Raw genomic sequence first — 19,681 nt, 5'->3', positions numbered from 1 at the left:
TGAATCAGCAGCAGGTACTTCTATGGTTGCATTTTGGTGGCTGCTGATAAGGTTCATTAAAAAAATTGTATATAGGAGGTGGTCCAAACGTCAGGATTTTCTTAGAATTATCCACACCAGAACGTATCGATTTTGCCTCTAGTGTGTAAAGTGGAAGCGCTGCTGCTACTCTCCAAGTGTCTGGATTCACTAATTGGTAACAACACTTGTTTACGAAGATTCTATTTGTACATAACTAACAAATCAATGTTGCACCGCTTTATGGTCAATGATTTTGTTACAAAGGTGTTGCTAGTATTCCCGCAAAACGTTGCAACATCGTGCCCTCTGTCCTCCTAATTGCCTATAAATAGCTTCGTCACAATACCTTTCGCGGTTTTCGGCTAATTTGGGTGTGTTAGACGGCCAGAAAGATAATGAACCGATTAAAAATGCCCGTAGAAATTTACAGAAGGCGCGTGCTCACATTTTTATTTTCAAATTAACAACCCTAATCATGGGGCAAGTTTGGTGATACGTAGATTTGGAAGGATTCTTGGATATGAGTTGGTTTCCACTTACAAGTGGATACACAGTGGAGTATCAAATGCGTACAATGTGAAGGTGGAACCTACGCTTTCAGTACAAAATCAAACACACTATTGTAATTGAAATAATAAAAACTTGTTGTTTCTTTGTTGTTTTTATTATTTCAATTAATTAATCATTGGAAACACCGCATAATTTCACTCTGACACTATTGTAGTCATTAGTTGTTTTTATCGATTTTTCCGCAGAACAAATTTTATTAGTGCACCCCAAAACTGAGCGATGTCAATTGCGCCTTTTTAAGAGAAAGCTTTCGACAGTTCAAAGAAATTTGAAGTCCAAAGTTGGGTCCGACAAATTAGTATTCTGTGGCCGATTATATTCTCTCTTGTCATCGGTGGCGTTCTTTATGCTACCTGGAGGACGTGAAATTGTTCAATGGACAATATCATTTTGCCTCAAATACATCGTAGTATGAGCTAAAGCACATCGCCAGGAACCGACTGGCTTATGGAATATGATTTTGAGCAACGTAAAACTTCAGAAGATTTTTTTTTGGAGCTGTCGCGGATAAGTAGTTTAATATTTAAAAAAACATATTCAAGCGACTTTATCCGAGATTTCATGAATTCAGATCGTTAGCCGAAGTCAAAATGATCAGAAAAAGGTGGATTTGAAGCTAATGCGCGTCACCAAATCTCGAACAATAAGAACAAGTCGGGAAACCGGAAGCTGGACGCTTCAGGTACGAAAGGTTTTGTGTATTTCTTAGTACGTAGCACGTAGTATATCCATATATTATGTGAGAGTATCCACTTTCGGGTGATATTGACATTCATAGTCTTCAATTTTCAAAGAAGCAACAAATTTGGGGTATTATAACTTTGTTAGTAATAGTGCGATTTCCACCAAACTTGGCAAGATCATGCTCCAAATTATAGTTTATATCACTGCGAAATTTCATGGTACTAGGATGAACTTAAGGGGGGTTTCCAACCAATTACAAAAAAATGTAGTAATATACTATTATTAACTTTATTTAAACAGATATCGGCATAGAAGGTATTTCGGAGCCCAGGCACCATATAGTGGCAGCCTCCTCATCTTTTTCAGATTTTTCAGCTTGGTAGTTTCTGAGAATGGCCCCTTTAATGCAGTGATCACTTTCAACCCCCCGCGCTCCCCACCGATCCAACGAATGTCAAAACTAAGATCGGCTTTGAAAAGTACTAATCGAGACCTTTAATTTGATACCCCACATGACTATATTTGATGAAAAAAAATTTACACCTCCCTTTTGCATGTATGGGGACCCCCCTTAAATTCGACGTGAAAGGATGTAATTCACTGTATGCATGAGCGTTCACAGTTCCCACCTTTCTACCAAATTTGGTGTCAATCGCTATAACCGTCTCCGAGAAAAATTCGTGTGACGGACAGACAGTAAACCGATTTTAATAAGGTTTTGTGTTTACACAAAACCTTAAAAATGAATCTAAAGAACTTTCACAAAGCCAGAAAATATGAGTGGCGGAAGGTGTCTTAACCTTTTCCATTTAATCCAAGATGTCCTTCGCATATAAAAATGAAAGCAGACTACAAACATGTTAATATTCTCCGTGTCGTTCCTCTTCTGATGGAGAACCTATCTAACATTATGTATAGGGTAGTATCTTGTTAAATTCTGGAATTAGCTCTCTCTTGAATATTGACTGAGGTTTCTTGCATCTGATCAAAATATTGCCGCTTTTAGTTCAATTCCGTGTTCGTTGAGATCATCGATGATATCGTCAGGATTAACGTGGGAATCAATACAATTCTAAACCCTTTCTCTTTTCTTAAATTAATATGTGTAGTAATATTTCTGTTGTTTATATAACAGGACCTGACGACATCGCATCTGAGCTCTGGAAAGCGCTGGGAGAGCTGGGACCCAACACTGTGGCTCAGTGAATTCTTTAACCGGGTTATTCAGGAAGGAAGAACACCATCTGACTGGCAAGAAAGTACCACTGTTCCAATATGGAAAAAGAAAGGTAGCCCAGCAGAAAGTTCAAATTACCGTCCGATCCGGTTACTTTCCCATACCATGAAGATTTTTGAACGCATTCTTGACAACCGTATTCCCGAAATCGTTGAAATAACCGTGAATCAAGCCGGATTTGTCAAGAACTGCGGAACTACTGACGCAATACACACTGCGCGGTTACTCATGGAGAAACACCGTGAGAAGCATCGCCCTCTTTACATTGCCTTTCTGGATCTAGAGAAAGCGTTTGACCGTGTACCACACGAACTCATCTGGTATGCTTTACGACAACACTTCGTGCCAGAAGAACTCGTGCGCTGGGTTCAATTGCTCTACCACGATCCGAAAAGTAAAGTTCGAAGTATGGCGGGTGTATCAAAACCGTTTCGTGTTTCTGTTGGTGTTCATCAAGGAAGTGCCCTCTCACCACTTCTCTTTGTCCTTGTTATGGACACCGTCACACGGGATATACAACGTCCAGCGCCCTACACACTGCTTTATGCAGATGATGTTTTCCTAGCATCTGATAGCAAAAATGATCTCGAGCAACTTGTTCAAAAATGGAATGATCGCCTCATGCAACACGGTCTCAGATTGAATTTAAACAAAACTGAATTTTTGATGACCGATTCCCATGAAACAGGCACAATAACTGTCAGCGGCAGTGATCTGACCAGAACTGAGCGATTTAAATACCTCGGGTCAACGCTGTCAGCCAATGGAGAACTGCGTTATGAAATTGCTTCACGCATTAACGCAACCTGGATGAAATGGCGTTCCACAACTGGTGTCCTTTGTGATCGACGCATCAACGAACGTCTCAAATCTAAAATTGACCGCAATGTCGCCCGTCCAGTCGCTCTCTATGATTCTGAGTGTTGGCCGACCATAAAAGACAATGAACGGCGTCTTGCGGTAATGGAGACGAAGATGCTACGTTGGACTAGTGGCGTCACACGTTTAGATCACATCCGAAATGAGGATATCCGCGATTGTTATGGGGTTGCACCGATCGTGGAAAAGTTGCGAGAGAGGCGTCTTCGATGGTATGGTCACGCAATTCGTGCAAACGAGAATTCACTTGCAAAGATTGGTCTGAACATCGAAGTCGATGGTAAACGACCAAAAGGCCGAGCTAAGCAACGGTGGCTTGATACGCTGGATGGGGATTTGAAAGCCTCGAGATTGCACCCAGATCAGGCATTCGATAGAGCCAAATGGCGAAGCCGATCACGACGAGCCGACCCCGCTTGTGAACGGGACAAAGGCTGAAGAAAAAGAAAGATATAACAATTTACCTCCGATATTTGCATCTTCACCTGTTTGATGCTGCTCTTTTAAAGGCCAACAATGAAAAATGTATCTTTGTCCAGAATTTTTTTAATGCCCTCGGTAAATTACTTTTCTAATGTAAATGGGTGTGGTTTATGTTTAGTCGCTGGAGTATTATTTTGTTCACCTTGGAATGTAGAAATTACTCTTAAAATATTCTTTTTCCTTGAAGATCGATCACATTAGCTACCACTCGCAGTAGTAAATAAAGCTTTTAAACCCCCTCCCCCTTCCTCTATCCGCAGTCCGAAAAATCTTGTGACGCGGTTTCGGTTTATCACCTGACTATTCAAGACATCTACACTCCGATTATTAAGATAGTTTTCCCACTGTTGAACGAAACCTGTATTATGTAGGTGGTCGGAGTTGAATTTCGGTCGAAGTTCTCCAACCCTGCAAGAATCAACAAGCACAAGCGAAGACAAGCGACCATTAGATGATAATTTCTTTCGCACATCTAGCAGCTAGCTCCTCCTATTCTAAGTGCTTGTTGTCCAATTGCAATTGTTAACACAACCTATTTGGGTATTCATCTCAACCATCATGATTACAATGTCACCTTTAGGAAACCCTTCGTGGACTGACGTGAGTTACTCCTAGAAAACCTTCTTCTTCCCTATATCTTAAGTTTCTGTTGGTGCCTAACACTGTATCATTGAAATGTTCGTCATTCTGGACCGGTATCTCGTAGTCAGTATCCTATCAGAAATCGGTTCCCTTGAAATGAAATTGTAGTTATCGTAAGCATTAATCAGAGACTGGATGGATGTTTACTTCGGTCAGGCTTGCGAGAGCACAATGGCGTACTGCGGCCAGAGATAGAGGAGTGTTCTGCAGAGTTCCACTATCTAACCTTACTTAGAGAATATTCAGAATATCTAGCTTGTAATTTAAAGCTCGAACTCTCGCTCGAGTTGGAAAAAGCGGCCATGTTAGGAATCCTCGATGCCCTTTGTCGAGGGGTGTATGAATTCTAAACATCAACTCACATCTTAGTACGATAGACAAAGGTCGTGACTAATAAGTCTGTTCTTATCCGAGGTATGGATAATGTTTCACTAGTGGGAGAATTTCGGAACTCACAGATTTCTTGTTCCAAAAATGTTGTCGCTTCTAGCCGCCTTTTAGGACAAGCAGAGAATACTTTAAACGAATTTTTGATCCCTTTCTTTAATTCCAGTGGGCTCTACATGCAAAAGAGGACGCAATATTTTTCTTCATTCAAATGTAGCCTTGTGGATTATGAAATGAAATGTCTCCATTAGTATTTTCCAACACGAATATCAGTTCGCAGCTGCACAGAGGGGAGACGGGGTTTGGAGAGTTGTTACTTATTTTAAGGAATCATTCTCAGAAATAACCCAACCGAAAAATCGGAAAGGAACGATGATATCTCTATGCAGCATTTAGTCCTCAAAATGGCTTCCATATCGATATTCCTTTTTTCTTTAGTTTTTTCCCGTTCACATGCGGGTTCGGCTCGTCGTGATCGGTTGTGTCATTTTATTTTATCACCATCACCATGCAGAGTATCAAGCCATTGTTCTTTGGCCGGCTTTTTGGTTGCTTACAATCGACTTCGAAGATCAGGCTAATTTTGGCGAATAAATTATCTTTCGCCCGAAAATCATGACCATACCATCGAAGACGCCTTTTTCGTAATTTTCCTGTGCTCGGTACAACCTTATATCGATCGCGGATACCTCATTTCGGATGTGATCAAGGAGTGTCCAACGCAACGCCTTTGTCTCCATTACCGTAAGACGCGTCACGTCTTTTATAGTCAGTCATATCGATATCTGTTCAAATAAAGTGAATGATAGTGTTTCCATGATCAGCCCATGTTTGTATGCAAGGTTTTGATGAATCACTTTACATATAGCATTGTATTGCACTGTCCGGATAGCTGATTGGTTAGAGCGCAAGGCTGTCGTACGGAAGGTCGCGGTTCAAATCTCACTGGTGGCAGTGGAATTTGTGTCGTGATTTGACGTCGGATACCAGTCGACTCAGCTCTGAATGAGTACCTGAGTCAAATCAGGGTAATAATCTCGGGCGAGCGCAATGCTGACCACATTGCCTCCTAGTGTACCGTTACGGTCTTGAATGAAGTGCTCTAACACACTTCAAGGCCCTGATCCAACATGGATTGTTGCGCCAACGATTATTATTATTATTATTATATTGTATTGCACTGGTGCCATAAAAGTGCAGCCAGAAATGAGATGGTCCAACGTCTCTAACCAGCGGCCACACATTCTGCACTGGTCGTCTTCCTCCCGCTTTTTCATTATGAGCTTTTTATAAACCCGGGTGACGACCACGCCGTCCTGAATGACACACATGAATCCCTCCGTCTCCGTTTGCCGTGCATTGCTATTGACGTTCAATCATCGATCAGCTCCTGGATTGACTTCACCCTACTCGGAGCATTAAAAGATCGATCCTTCAAGTTAAGTGGAGTCAGTTGACAGTCTGGCTTACAAACAACCGCATGCGAGAGACTCGCCTACTCTTTGTTGTATAAGAAAGCGCGTAACGAGTCGGCTTGCGGTAATATTGTGCCACCGCGTCAACCACGCCCTTACCTCCGATGTCACGAGGCAAAATTATCCGCTCCATGGCAGAGTTTGGTTGATGTATTCGGAAAATGGACATAGTAGTCCGTATCCACCAACACTGTGTCCCGCATGCGGTTCGTGATGACCTTTGCGAATGGCTTGGACTCGACACGTGTCTAATCAAAATTTCATCCGAATATCATGCCTGAACATGTCTACTGTTCGCAACAGACTTCTAAGGTGGTCGTCAGTACCAGTATCAGTTTCCACGATGACCTCAAGTCGAACACGTCCCCTGATGACGGCCGGCATTATGTGACTGTGAGAAATGAAGCGATACTGGTCTGCGGCTCGCTACACAGTTACGTGTGTGTATTGAAGGAAACGCCTAACGAATCTCTGGTGCATTAAGGGGCGGTAAGATATTGTACCTGCCCCGCCGTTAATACGTAGTAGAAGCGTTCAGCAATCCACTGTATCCGTTGCGAACCTGCTGAAATGGTCGCCGGCCGAAACAGTTGCAGCAGCCGGAACCATGTTGCTGGTCATCGTGGCGCCTAGACGTCGAATCAACCCACAGTTAGCGGTTTCGACGCCGTGGTGTTCATTATGGGACCCCGACCCAGTCACCAAATCGGAAGACGCCCGCCAGTTCTCCATACCGGACCCCAAATTGTTCCTCCTCATTTTTAGATTTGCATTTTATACCTGTGCTGGGAATTCCCAGGTGTGGTGATAGTTTCCTCAGTGAGTAATCTGCAAGACTGCAAATTTGGCGCCCTTTCCTCACTTACCTCCTGAGACGCTGCGGTGCCCTAAAGCCATTCAGACTTAGGCCATCGATCCCGCCTCCTTTCACAGCTGGGCTTGGGGTCGAGCTTTTAAGTAGCATTTAACGACGAAATATTATTATTATTATCACATTGAAGTGTCGGACTACTAGGGGCTATGTACAAATGGAACCATTGTACACCCAAATGTTTCTACTCAAAGCCTCCACAAAACCTTTCTTACCTGAAATGCCGACCTGCCGGAGCGGGTAGTTTTTCATTATCAAGATTTTCTAGGTTATGTAAAGATTTCCAAAACCTGATATCAGGAATAATCATTTTTCATTTCTACTGTCTTAAAATACTTCTGAGTCCCCTGAATGACTTCCTAAGTAAAGGACTATGGCTATATGAACCAATTGCAAAGTAAATCAAGGTACCCTTTATTATAATGGAAAATGTGATGGGCCATTAAGAAAATCGAAAAAACGATTGGATTAAGTATGCTATATAGTTAAGGCTTTTTATTTGAAAGGCAACTTCACGGTAGACCTTTTTGTTTTGTCATTAGGACAATTTCATTATGAGTAATTACCAACCAATTATCCATTATGCGCCATTGGGGTAGCAATGTCCACATGGTACAACGGATTTATTCCTGGAACAAACGGTAACATTATGCGTGATAAATTTTTGAAATAATTAATTCTGTATTAAGTTTTCCCCAATTCAAACTGACCTATGAGGACACGAAATTAATTTCTTTAATTTAAATTACACCCACTGCGTTTTCGAATGAGTTGGTAGTTTCCAACGAAATGAAAGAGTATTCTACGTTGGGAGTGATAATAAGACACGTAGGAGTAATATTACGCTAACATGAAGCTACGGCAGGATCTTCCCAGTACGTTCCCAATGGGCAATACAAGGTTTGACAATAGTCACAAACTTGGTAATTTAAAGTTCACTTGGTAGCCTCGTAACAAACACACATGTGAGCTGTTCAACTAATGAGCGTCTATATAACATATTTACAGTGCGTCGCAAATATAAAGGGAGTTTCCTTCCCTTGAATGATATTTTTACCTCTAGAAGGTGGTGGAAAATCTTTCTTAATGACTAACGGTCGGTGAGATTCACGCTCATGCAATTTGTGTGCTTGCCGGGTTAACGAACTGCAGTCAATGTATTTCTGGGAGGGTGGAAAAGTTATCAAGATTGTGTGGGTACCTGTCGTCTCCAAAGACGCTTCCTGCATTTCCGTAAAATCGATTTATAACATCACAAAAGTTTTTTATCCTTCGTTCAATCAGAAGAATTCCACGGGTATCCTTGAGACAGGTCGACGTATTTCTCTTAATGATCTCTACATTTTCCGCGAAATTACTGTCTTCCATTTCTTTTGTTATTTTTTATTTGGTTCGCGCTTTTCCAGCAGTTGGTGTTATCAATTTAAAACGCAAGGTTGGTGTGTAATCCGCTCAGATAATCGTGATAATTTATTATATTTCTATTTTTCAATTATAAAAATTATAGGGATGCTTTAATAATTTTCCGCCTACTGAGAGCACGGAAGGAATGTTTTTTACAAAGGACAAATTTAGGTGCCTTGCCCCGACTGCATCTCATTTTGCACGAAATGGCAATACTAAAGTGAAAGCAAGTCCCCATAGATATGTAATTTCATGGAAAGCGCCTTTGTTATTTCCGCCCCGAGAAAGGAGCGAGTGTGGTTTTCTGCTGATTATTTCCATCCATACCATATCTTTGCATGAAAACACTACAACTACGAGTTGTTGATTCGAAAGTAATGTAAGGGGGAGTTTGAGTTTGCTGTGGGGTAGTTGGATGAGTTCATACGATTACGGACATAGGCCTGTATATACTGAACGAGTCTATGTATCTTTATATATAGAGAAGCCTGGGCGCTTCGTCATGACATGATGAGTCATACCAGGGCAATCCCTCGTATGTGCACACAGTGTGTAATGAGGGTGCAATCCATTCATTAGAAATTACAAAGTACAACAAGTATTCCCTTTCGTTTTGTTTTCTGGTTTTGATGAAAATATCTTTATGTCTTCATGGCCGGAAACCTGGAAGACAAAGCTGGAATGGATGCACGGTCAGCGTCGGGAAATGTTTCAGTGAGCGTTCATACATATGCTCGCTTATGGGTTATGTTAATGCAAACAAAGGATTTCATTTTTTTCGACTCTCCATTTCCAAACGAAAACTGGAAATTGAGGAAATGATCTTATCCTTATATCTATGAATCATTCATGCCGAAAGTAGGGGAGGCAAAAAGGAGTGTATTATTTCTGGTTTAGAGCTTTGTTGCTAAAAGCGGTTCACGTTTTCATTCTATCTGGGCTACTAGGGAACTTTATTTCATTTCTACTTTTATCGAATTCATTTGTCAATACATTCTTTTAAAATATTCTTCCTTTTCTTATTTCCTTAGATATTCGTCTGCAACTAAATGAACAGTTACGATGTTTGGATGTTCGTATGGAATCACAAGTATCTCTTATACAAGAATTACAAGATTTTTTTCGAAGACGTGCCGAATTGGAGATCGACTACAGTAAAAGTTTAGATAAGTTAGCTAAAACATTACAACTACGACATAAGGAACAGAAACAAAAGTGAGTAAATTTGATAATTAATCAAGTTTTATTAAAAAATTTAAGCTTTAAACAAAAAAGTGCAAATTATTTAAAATTTAGATTTTTATGTTTTATGTTTTATCTGCCGAAAATCGATTTCTTTGCTTTCAGATTTATATCGTTGTGAGGATCATTTCAATATGTTTTAACATTTCATAAATTCATCATCATCAACGCCGCAACAACCGGTATCCGGTCTAGGGCTGCCTTAATAAGGAACTCCGGAATACCCGGTTTTGCGTCGAGGTCCACCAATTCGATATCCCTAAAAGCTGTCTGGCGTCCTGACCTACGCCATCGCTCCACCTTAGGCAGGGTCTGCTTCGTCTTCTTTTTCTACCATAGATATTGTCCTTATAGACTTTCCGGGTGGGATCATCCTCATCCATACGGATTAAGTGACCCGCCCACCGTAACCTATTGAGCCGGATTTTATCCACAACCGGACGGTCATGGTATCGCTCATAGATTTCGTCATTGTGTAGGCTACGGAATCGTCCATCCTCACGTAGGGGGCCAAAAATTCTTCGGAGGATTCTTCTCTCGAACGCGGCCAAGAGTTCGCAATTTTTCTTGCTAAGAATCCAAGTTTCCGAGGAATACATGCGGACTGGCAAGATCATAGTCTTGTACAGTAAGAGCTTTCCCCCTATGGTGAGACGTTTCGAGCGGAACAGTCCTTGTAAGCTGAAATAGGCTCTGTTGGCTGACAACAACCGTGTGCGGATTTTATCATCGTAGCTGTTATCGGTTGTGATTTTCGACCCTACATAGGAGAAATTGTCAACGGTCTCAAAGTTGTATTCTCCTATCCTTATTCTTCTTCGTGTTTGACCAGTGCGGTTTGATGTTGTTGGTTGGTTGGTTTTCGGTGCTGACGTTGCCACCATATACTTGCGTAGCCCAAGACCTCGCGTCGCCTGCTCGATCTGGATGAAGGCAGTTTGTATGTCTCGGGTGGTTCTTCCCAGGATGTCGATATCGTCAGCATAGGCCAGTAGTTGGGAGGACTTAAAGAGGATCGTACATCTTGCATTTACCTCAGCATCACGGACCACTTTCTCGAGGGCCAGGTTAAAAAGGACGCATGATAGGGCATCCCCTTGTCGTAGACCGTTGTTGATGTCGAATGGTCTTGAGAGTGATCCTGCTGCTTTTATTTGGCCTCGCACGTTGGTCAGGGTCAGCCTAGTCAGTCTTATCAGTTTCGTCGGGATACCGAATTCTCTTATGACCGTGTACAGTTTTACCCTGGCTATGCTATCATAGGCAGTTTTAAAGTCGATGAATAGATGGTGCAACTGTTCTCCATATTCCAACAGTTTTTCCATTGCTTGCCGCAGAGAGAAAATCTGATCTGTTGCTGATTTGCCTGGAGTGAACCCTCTTTGGTATGGGCCAATGATGTTCTGGGCGTATGGGGCTATCCGGCCTAGTAAGATAGTGGAGAATATCTTATAGATGATACTCAGCAACGTGATACCTCTATAATTGCTGCACTGTGTGATATCTCCCTTTTTATGTATGAGGCAGATAATGCCTCGTTGCCAATCGTCAGGCGTTAATTCGCTGTCCCATACCTTGAGCATCAGTTGATGAACCACTTGTTGTAACTGGTCGCCTCCATATTTAACCATTCCGGTTGTAATTCCATCGGCTTCTGGCGACTTATGATTTTTTAGCCGATGAATTGCACGGACTGTTTCTCCTAAACTTGGTGGTGGCAGTATTTGTCCGTCGTCTTCAGTTGGCGGGACCTCCAACTCGCCGATGTTCTGGTTGTTCAGTAGCTCATCAAAGTACTCAACCCATCGCTCTAATATGCCCATTCTGTCGGAAATCAGATTTCCCTCTTTGTCTCGGCAGGATGAGCATTGAGGTGTATAAGGCTTCATCCTGCTGACTTGTTGGTAAAACTTGCGCGCCTGGTGCGGTTGCTCCTTGTACTTTTGTAGTTCATCGACCTGTTGGTTCTCCCAGGCTTCCTTTTTCCGTCTGTGAAATCGCTTTTTCGCTCGATAGAGTTCGTGATAAGTCTCTGCGCGTGCTAGCGTTCTTTGAGAATGCAACATTACTCGGTATGCGGCATTCTTCCAACTCCTTTTCCGGCTGGGGCCAAGTATATTTGCGGCCGTATCAATGATAACGTTCTTCAGGTGGTGGTGAAGATCATTTGTTGATGCTTTATCTCCAGGTCCTCTGTTGACTGCGGTTATTGCAACAACCATTTCCCTCTTATAGGTGTCGCGGAGGGCTTTAGTGTTAACTCTCATCTGATTATCAGAGGGGATTTTGGGTGGTGTTGTTATTCGAGCTCGGAACACCATGCCAACGGGATAGTGATCCGAGTCTACATTGGCCCCCCTATATTTTCTGAAATTCATCAAGGCTGAGAGGTGGCGGCGTTCAATCAACACGTAGTCAATTTGATTAAAAGTGGTCCCGTCTGGAGAGGCCCATGTATGTTTATGGACCGCTTTCCGCGCAAACCAGATACTTCCAACAACCATTTCGTGTGACCCTGCTAATTGAATAATCCGCAGTCCGTTATGATTTGTTTTTTCGTGTAAGCTATGGGAGCCAACGTATCGCCTGAATACGGGCTCCTTGCCTACTTGGCTATTAAAATCCCCAAGTATGATTTTGATATTATACTTGGGACAGGCTTCGAGGGTTCGTTCTACTACCTCGTAGAAGGTATCCTTCTTCGACTCTGCAGCCTCCTCTGTAGGGGCGTGAACGTTAATGAGGCTTATATTTCTAAACTTGCTTCGCAAGCGCGGAGTGCATAGCCATTCGCTTATATTTTCAAAGTCGATAAAAGCAGGTTTTATTGTTTGACTGACTAAGAAACCTATTCCCGTTTTTAGGCGCGGGAGACTCACCTTTATCTTTCTCCGTCTGCAGCTTTTCGTTAAAAAAGAAATCCCAGCGATCACCACGTGGAGGTGGAGATAGGATTTGGTAGTAGAGCTGTTGGTGTTGGTTCAGCAGGCATTTCCTAGGTTTTATGCTCCATCGCGGGTACTAATCCACGTTTCGCCCTGGGACCTATACTACGCTTTGAAATTTAACCAATCTTAATTAATAATATTTGACTGCGTTAGAATTTTATGTCAGTGATATTCAGTTGGAGGAAGATCTTGAGAATTATATGCAGTTCTCATAAGATCCCACTTCCAAAGCTTCAGAACGGCTCACACTGGGAGAATTTGACGTGCAGCTGCAAAATTGCAAAGGAAGCTTATCTTAGCAAACATTTTGAAGGAGAAGAGTCAGCCAGTCAGTTTCTTTCCCGCCTTGTGAGAATCCGATTCTTAAACCATGATAATTAATAAATGAGGGTTTCGCATTGTTTTTTTCGACGGAGCATGCGATAGATTATGAGGAGGTCGCACTTCCTTTCCAGTAGAGGCATGGACACTTCAAAGGCTACCATTTCAAAATTATTTCGAATTCGATTTGCAATTTTCAGGATTTATTGTACGGAAGATTATCAATATATTTAGATGAAAATAAAATTCATGTTGCCTGAACCGTTTACATTTATCTCCCCCCTAAACGACAATTTCATTTATTTAAACATGTTATTATATATGCTGCCATATAATAATAAAATAGTTTTTTGTAACTAATAATTTCATTTCTTCTTCTATAGGCGTGAGCAGTGGCCATTATTTTCATCATATGCTTGTTGGTCGCAACTTGTTAACCAAACAAAATCATTATCAAAAGATCATGCAGTCCTATCAGAAATATATTCGGTGCATTTAGTGGCACGTCTTCAAACGGTCATTGAGGATGTTCAACGAATATACAAACGAGTAAGTCCAATCAATAAAACAATGATTTTATCTATTGATTCATGTTTTTATTATTTGTTTCTTGTTTTTAGTGCCGGGAAATCTGTTATGAAACGCACGAAGAAATACTAAGAGTACTACAAGAACTTCACACAACTACAAAAACGTATCATAGTTATCAGGTAAGATGAAAATGGAAAACATTAAAGCAATGAATTGAAAAACAATTGGTGCAGGTCATTTTTCAGTACTTATCTTACATAGTACGTTTCTATATCGTTTTGGAAGCCAGGGCTCACATATGTGTATTGTATAAATATGGAGATCGTTAAAAAATACCAAAGAATACTTGGAATTGAAATAAATTTCATTGTCGGATATCTCTCCATTTATCTGAATTTTTATTTTGATAATCGTTTTTACTATTGTGTGCCGACTTAATAATTATTATATAAGTATTATTTTGGTTGATGCGCCTTTTACCAACAACTCGATTTCAAGCTGTATTGACTATTTTGTTTGATTTCTTACTTTGTTATCAGTGATGTTTATTCCTTTCTCTGCAAATGGAACCCTAAGATTCATTCCTATATTCATCGTTGGTATATATTACAATAAACGCTTACAAAGTATTTTGCCATAGCTAAAGACGTATCTCCACATTCTTATGGTAAGAATTGAACAACAGCAAGTTGAGTTCCAAACTAAAAAGTATTTTCGTATAACATTAACCATATATTCTACGTAGCCAAAAATAAATATCAAATCCAGAACTTTAATTGAAAACATGACTATGAAATGCTAGAGAGTTTGTCGGTAATATTTAAAAGCTTTTTAAAGCCTTCTTAATACTTGGAATTATTTGTTTCTTATTCCCATGACCGAGAAAAATGCGGTCCAGCACAGAGGGAACCGCTGAGTAACCCAGAGAACAGATTAAATGCGACCAACGTGCCGTTTGGAATCAGAGGGAATTTTTTCTGGTTATTCATCTTTAGTTTAATGGCAAAAGCTTAACTGAGGAACAGATGTTTGGTTTTGTTTGTCAGTTTACAAAAGATGTTACAATAATTAATTCGAAGTTATAGTGATGCTTCTTTCATAATGCCGAGATATTTTTTTATCACGCAATTGAGCCCATGATAAATATGTATTTGAAGATTTAAACTAAAAATATCACAGCGGGAAAGATTGATCCAAATATAAAAGATAACAACAAACAACAAGGTCTGTGTTATTTTCCTAGTAATTGTAGTTATCCAGAAATAATTGAGTTTGAAGTGTTCACCAAAATTTTTGCATACCGAAAATTTCCGGAAATATCTGTTTTCTTAGAGTGCAGTTGTTTATAATTGACTTTATTTTCCAGAAAAATCCTCCTAAGTAAAATTCACATAAACAGTGGAAATGAATCTGATGGATTACACTTGTACGAAAACAAGTCATCCAGCATATTGCTGACATATTATTGACCTTGTATAAAGCTGTATGATAAATGATAGTTAACTAGTTAGTTTAGTTTAGTGGGGAGCCAAAGTTCCAAGCATTCATGCTTTCATTAAACCCATTGTACTATCCCCAGGATTCACCTATTCAATGGCTTCCCGAATGCGGCGTTTGCACACTTTTGCGAATCTGAGAACCTTCTTCAGAAGCAGAGAGTGCGCAGATTCTTCGGCGAAGAAAACCATACTGTGGTGTTTTCTTCTGAGATCCGAGGGCGCCGGGCAGCTACATTTGAAGTGCATGGCCGTTGTCTCCTCCTCATATTGGCTGCATATAGCCGAGACCACCATCCCATTTTTTCCATATGGTAGTTTCAGTAGCAGTGTCCTTAAGGCCATACTAGGGTTTTCATGTCCTTCTTCAAACATAAAAAATGTCCTTCTTTCTCAAAGATTTTTGCCTGCCAACATCGAGTGTAGTCAAAAATCGAAACGATCGAGTTTGTGGTTTATTTTGTCATCTGTTTCGCATGATGTAAATAAATTTAAAATATTTTTTAATTAGCACGGGTGGACAGGATTGTAGCTTTTCCTTCACAGATGTTGTATTTCATTGGATTGCTTTCAGTAGTTGAGCTGAGGTTTATAAGTTTGTATAGTTGAAAACAAATTTATTTTAGATTCAAAATTTGGTCAAAGGGTAGTATAGGTCCCGGGGCGAAACGTGGATTGGTACCCACGATGGAGCATAAAACCTGGGAAATGCCTGCTGAACCAACACCAACAGCTCTACTACCAAACCCTATCTCCACCTCCACGTGGTGACCGCTGGGAGCTCTTTCTTGACGAAAAGCTGCAGACGGAGAAGGATGAAGGCGAGTCTCCCGCGCCTAAAAACGGGACAAATTGTACCAACTGGTCCTCCAGGTTGGGGGTTGGGTAGGGCTGACAACCCTACACGGAAAACAACCTGTTACGAAGCCACAACAGGAGCCTCGGATAGGACGGATGTTAAAACGACGGACCCGGCAACGACAAAGGAACAACGATTTGCGCATTTTCTCATGGAACGTGCGCTCCCTGTACAGAGATGAAGCTGATAAGCAGCTAGCCGATACCCTGTCCCAATATAGGGCTGATGTAACAGCGTTGCAAGAGATGCGATGGACAGGGACCGGTTTCCTGGAGAAGAGCCACTACACCATATATTATAGCGGCCATCCAGTAAACCATGTGCTCGGAGTAGGTTTCTTAGTCAGCCAAAAAATGAAACCTGCTGTTATCGGCTTTGAAAGTATAAGCGAACGGCTATGCACTCTGCGCTTGCGAGGCAAGTTTAGAAATATAAGCCTCATAAACGTTCACGCCCCTACAGAGGAGACTGCAGAGTCGGAGAAGGATACCTTCTACGAGGCAGTAGAAAGAGCCCTCGAAGCCTGTCCCAGATATGATATCAAAATCATACTTGGGGATTTTAACAGCCAAGTAGGGAAGGAGCCCGTATTCAGGCGATACGTTGGCTCCCATAGCTTACACGAAAAAACAAATGATAACGGACTGCGGACTATTCAATTAGCAGGGTCACACGAAATGGTTGTTGGAAGTACCTGGTTTGCGCGGAAAGCGGTCCACAAACATACGTGGGCCTCTCCAGACGGGACCACTTTCAACCAAATTGACCACGTGTTGATCGAACGCCGCCACCTCTCAGCCTTGATGAATGTCAGAACATATAGGGGGGCCAATATAGACTCGGATCACTATCTCGTTGGCATGGTGCTCCGAGCTCGAATAACAATACCACCTAGAATCCCCTCTGACAATCAGGTGAGAGTGAACACTGAAGCCATCCACAACACAACCCTCCGCGACACCTATAAGAGGGAAATGGATGCCGCAATAACCGCAGTCAATAGAGGACCTGGAGATGAAGCATCAACTAATGATCTTCACAACCACCTGAAGAACGTTATCATGGATACGGCCACAAATATACTTGGCCCCAGCCGCAAAAGGAGTCGGAACGGCTGGTTTGACGATGAATGTAAGCTAGCAACGGAACGGAAGAATGCCGCATACCGAGTAATGTTGCATTCTCAAAGAACGCGGGCACGCGCAGAGACTTATCACGAACTCCGTCGAACGGAGAAGCGACTTCACAGACGGAAAAAGGAAGCCTGGGAGAACCAACAAGTCTGTGAACTAGAAAAGTACAGGGAGCAACCGCACCAGGCGCGGAAGTTTTACCAACAAGTCAGCAGGATGAAGCCTTATACACCTCGATGCTCATCCTGCCGAGACAAAGAGGGAAATCTGATTTCCGACAGAATGGGCATATTAGAGCGATGGGTTGAGTACTTTGATGAGCTACTGAACAACCAGAACATCGGCGAGTTGGAGGTCCCGCCAACTGAAGACGACGGACAAATACTGCCACCACCAAGTTTAGGAGAAACAGTCCGTGCAATTCATCGGCTAAAAAATCATAAGTCGCCAGGAGCCGATGGAATTACAGCCGAATTGGTTAAATATGGAGGCGACCAGTTACACCAAGTGGTTCATCAACTTGTGCTCAAGGTATGGGACAGCGAATCAATGCCTGACGATTGGCAACGAGGCATAATCTGTCTCATACATAAAAAGGGAGATATCACACAGTGCAGCAATTATAGAGGTATCACGTTGCTGAGTACCATCTATAAGATATTCTCCACTATCTTGCTAGGCCGGATAGCCCCATACGCCCAGAACATCATTGGCCCATACCAAAGAGGCTTCACTCCAGGCAAATCAGCAACAGATCAGATTTTCTCTCTGCGGCAGGCGATGGAAAAACTGTTGGAATATGGACAACAGTTGCACCATCTATTCATCGACTTTAAAGCCGCCTATGATAGCATAGCCAGGGTAAAACTGTACACGGCCATGAGAGAATTCGGTATCCCGACGAAATTAATAAGACTGACTAGGCTGACCCTGACCAATGTGCGAGGCCAGATAAAAGCAGCAGGATCACTCTCAAGACCATTCAACATCAACAACGGTCTACGACAAGGGGATGCGCTATCATGCGTCCTCTTTAACCTGGCCCTCGAGAAGGTGATCCGTGATGCTGAGGTGAATGCAATAGGTACGATCCTCTTCAAGTCCACCCAACTACTGGCCTATGCTGACGATATCGACATCATGGGAAGAACCACCCGAGACGTTCAAACTGCCTTCATCCAGATCGAGCAGGCGGCGCGAGATCTTGGGCTGCACATCAATGAAGGCAAGACAAAATACATGGTGGCAACGTCAGCACCGAAGACGAATCAACCAACAACATCAAACCGCACTGGTCAAACACAAGCACGAACAAGAATAAGGATAGGAGAATACAACTTTGAGACCGTTGACAATTTCTCCTATCTAGGGTCGAAAATCACAACCGATAACAACTACGATGATGAAATCCGCGCACGGTTGTTGTCAGCCAACAGAGCCTACTTCAGCTTACAAAGACTGTTCCGCTCGAAACGTCTCACCATAGGGTCAAAGCTCTTACTGTACAAGACTATGATCTTGCCAGTCCTCATGTATTCCTCGGAAACTTGGGTTCTTAGCAAGAAAAATTGCGAACTCTTGGCCGCGTTCGAGAGAAGAATCCTCCGAAGAATTTTTGGCCCCCCTCCGATTCCGTAGCCTACACAATGACGAAATCTATGAGCGATACCATGACCGTCCGGTTGTGGATAAAATCCGGCTCAATAGGTTACGGTGGGCGGGTCACTTAATCCGTATGGATGAAGATGATCCCACCCGGAAAGTCTATAAGGGCAATATCTATGGTAGGAAAAGAAGACGAGGCAGACCCTGCCTAAGATGGAGCGATGGCGTGGGCCAGGACGCCAGACAGCTTTTAGGGATAGCGAATTGGTGGACCTCGGCGCAAAACCGGGATGTCTGGAGTTCCTTATTAAGGCAGGCCTAGACCGGATACCGGTTGTTGCGCCGTTGATGATGATGATGATGATAGTTGAAAACAAATTTATTTTAGATTCAAAATTTGGATTTTGAAAATTTTCTTGTAATTCCCAATATACTCTCCGCGGAAACTTCCTCCACAACATTTTGATTATAACAAGCACTTTTCTTCAAATTTAGTGAGTGTAGGCTGGGAAAATAGTCTTTATGCCCACCTTTAATCGCAGACCTCAAATATGTATACTTCTTTTCGGATAAATTTAAGTCAATATATAAAGCTGGTGCCTGGTGAGGATTTAAAGATAATTGCTGATCACTAGCTGAAGATTTTGAAGTCACACCAGCAGCGAAACTTCTGTAGTCGCGTCCACCTGGCCCAGGCTACGTTGCATTGCTTATAGAGCCCATTGGCAACTAGAAACTAGAGTCGAAAGGGGTAGCGGAGATGAAATTTATTATAATTTTTAGCGACTTCGTATAATTTTTCAGATAAACATTGGGGCAAAATAACATACTTCTATTACTGATTTTCCTTTGCTATTCTTCCCTTGACTCACCCACATTTAATATCGAACATA

General features: G+C 42.0%; 1 protein-coding gene across 1 annotated transcript in view; it reads left to right on the top strand.

Annotated features, from left to right (window-relative positions):
* Positions 1 to 19,681, top strand: part of LOC119655568 (SLIT-ROBO Rho GTPase-activating protein 1-like) — a 134,661-nt gene that overhangs the window by 64,565 nt on the left and 50,415 nt on the right. The window contains 3 exon segments of the mRNA XM_038061499.1: positions 9,685 to 9,868; positions 13,548 to 13,713; positions 13,785 to 13,874. Of these exon segments, the coding sequence (XP_037917427.1) occupies positions 9,685 to 9,868; positions 13,548 to 13,713; positions 13,785 to 13,874 (440 nt within the window).

Source organism: Hermetia illucens, chromosome 4 (genome assembly GCF_905115235.1).
Source record: "Hermetia illucens chromosome 4, iHerIll2.2.curated.20191125, whole genome shotgun sequence".
Lineage (NCBI taxonomy): Eukaryota > Metazoa > Arthropoda > Insecta > Diptera > Stratiomyidae > Hermetia > Hermetia illucens.
Note: the sequence above shows the minus strand (reverse complement) of the source record. Positions and strands in the feature narration are given on the sequence as shown.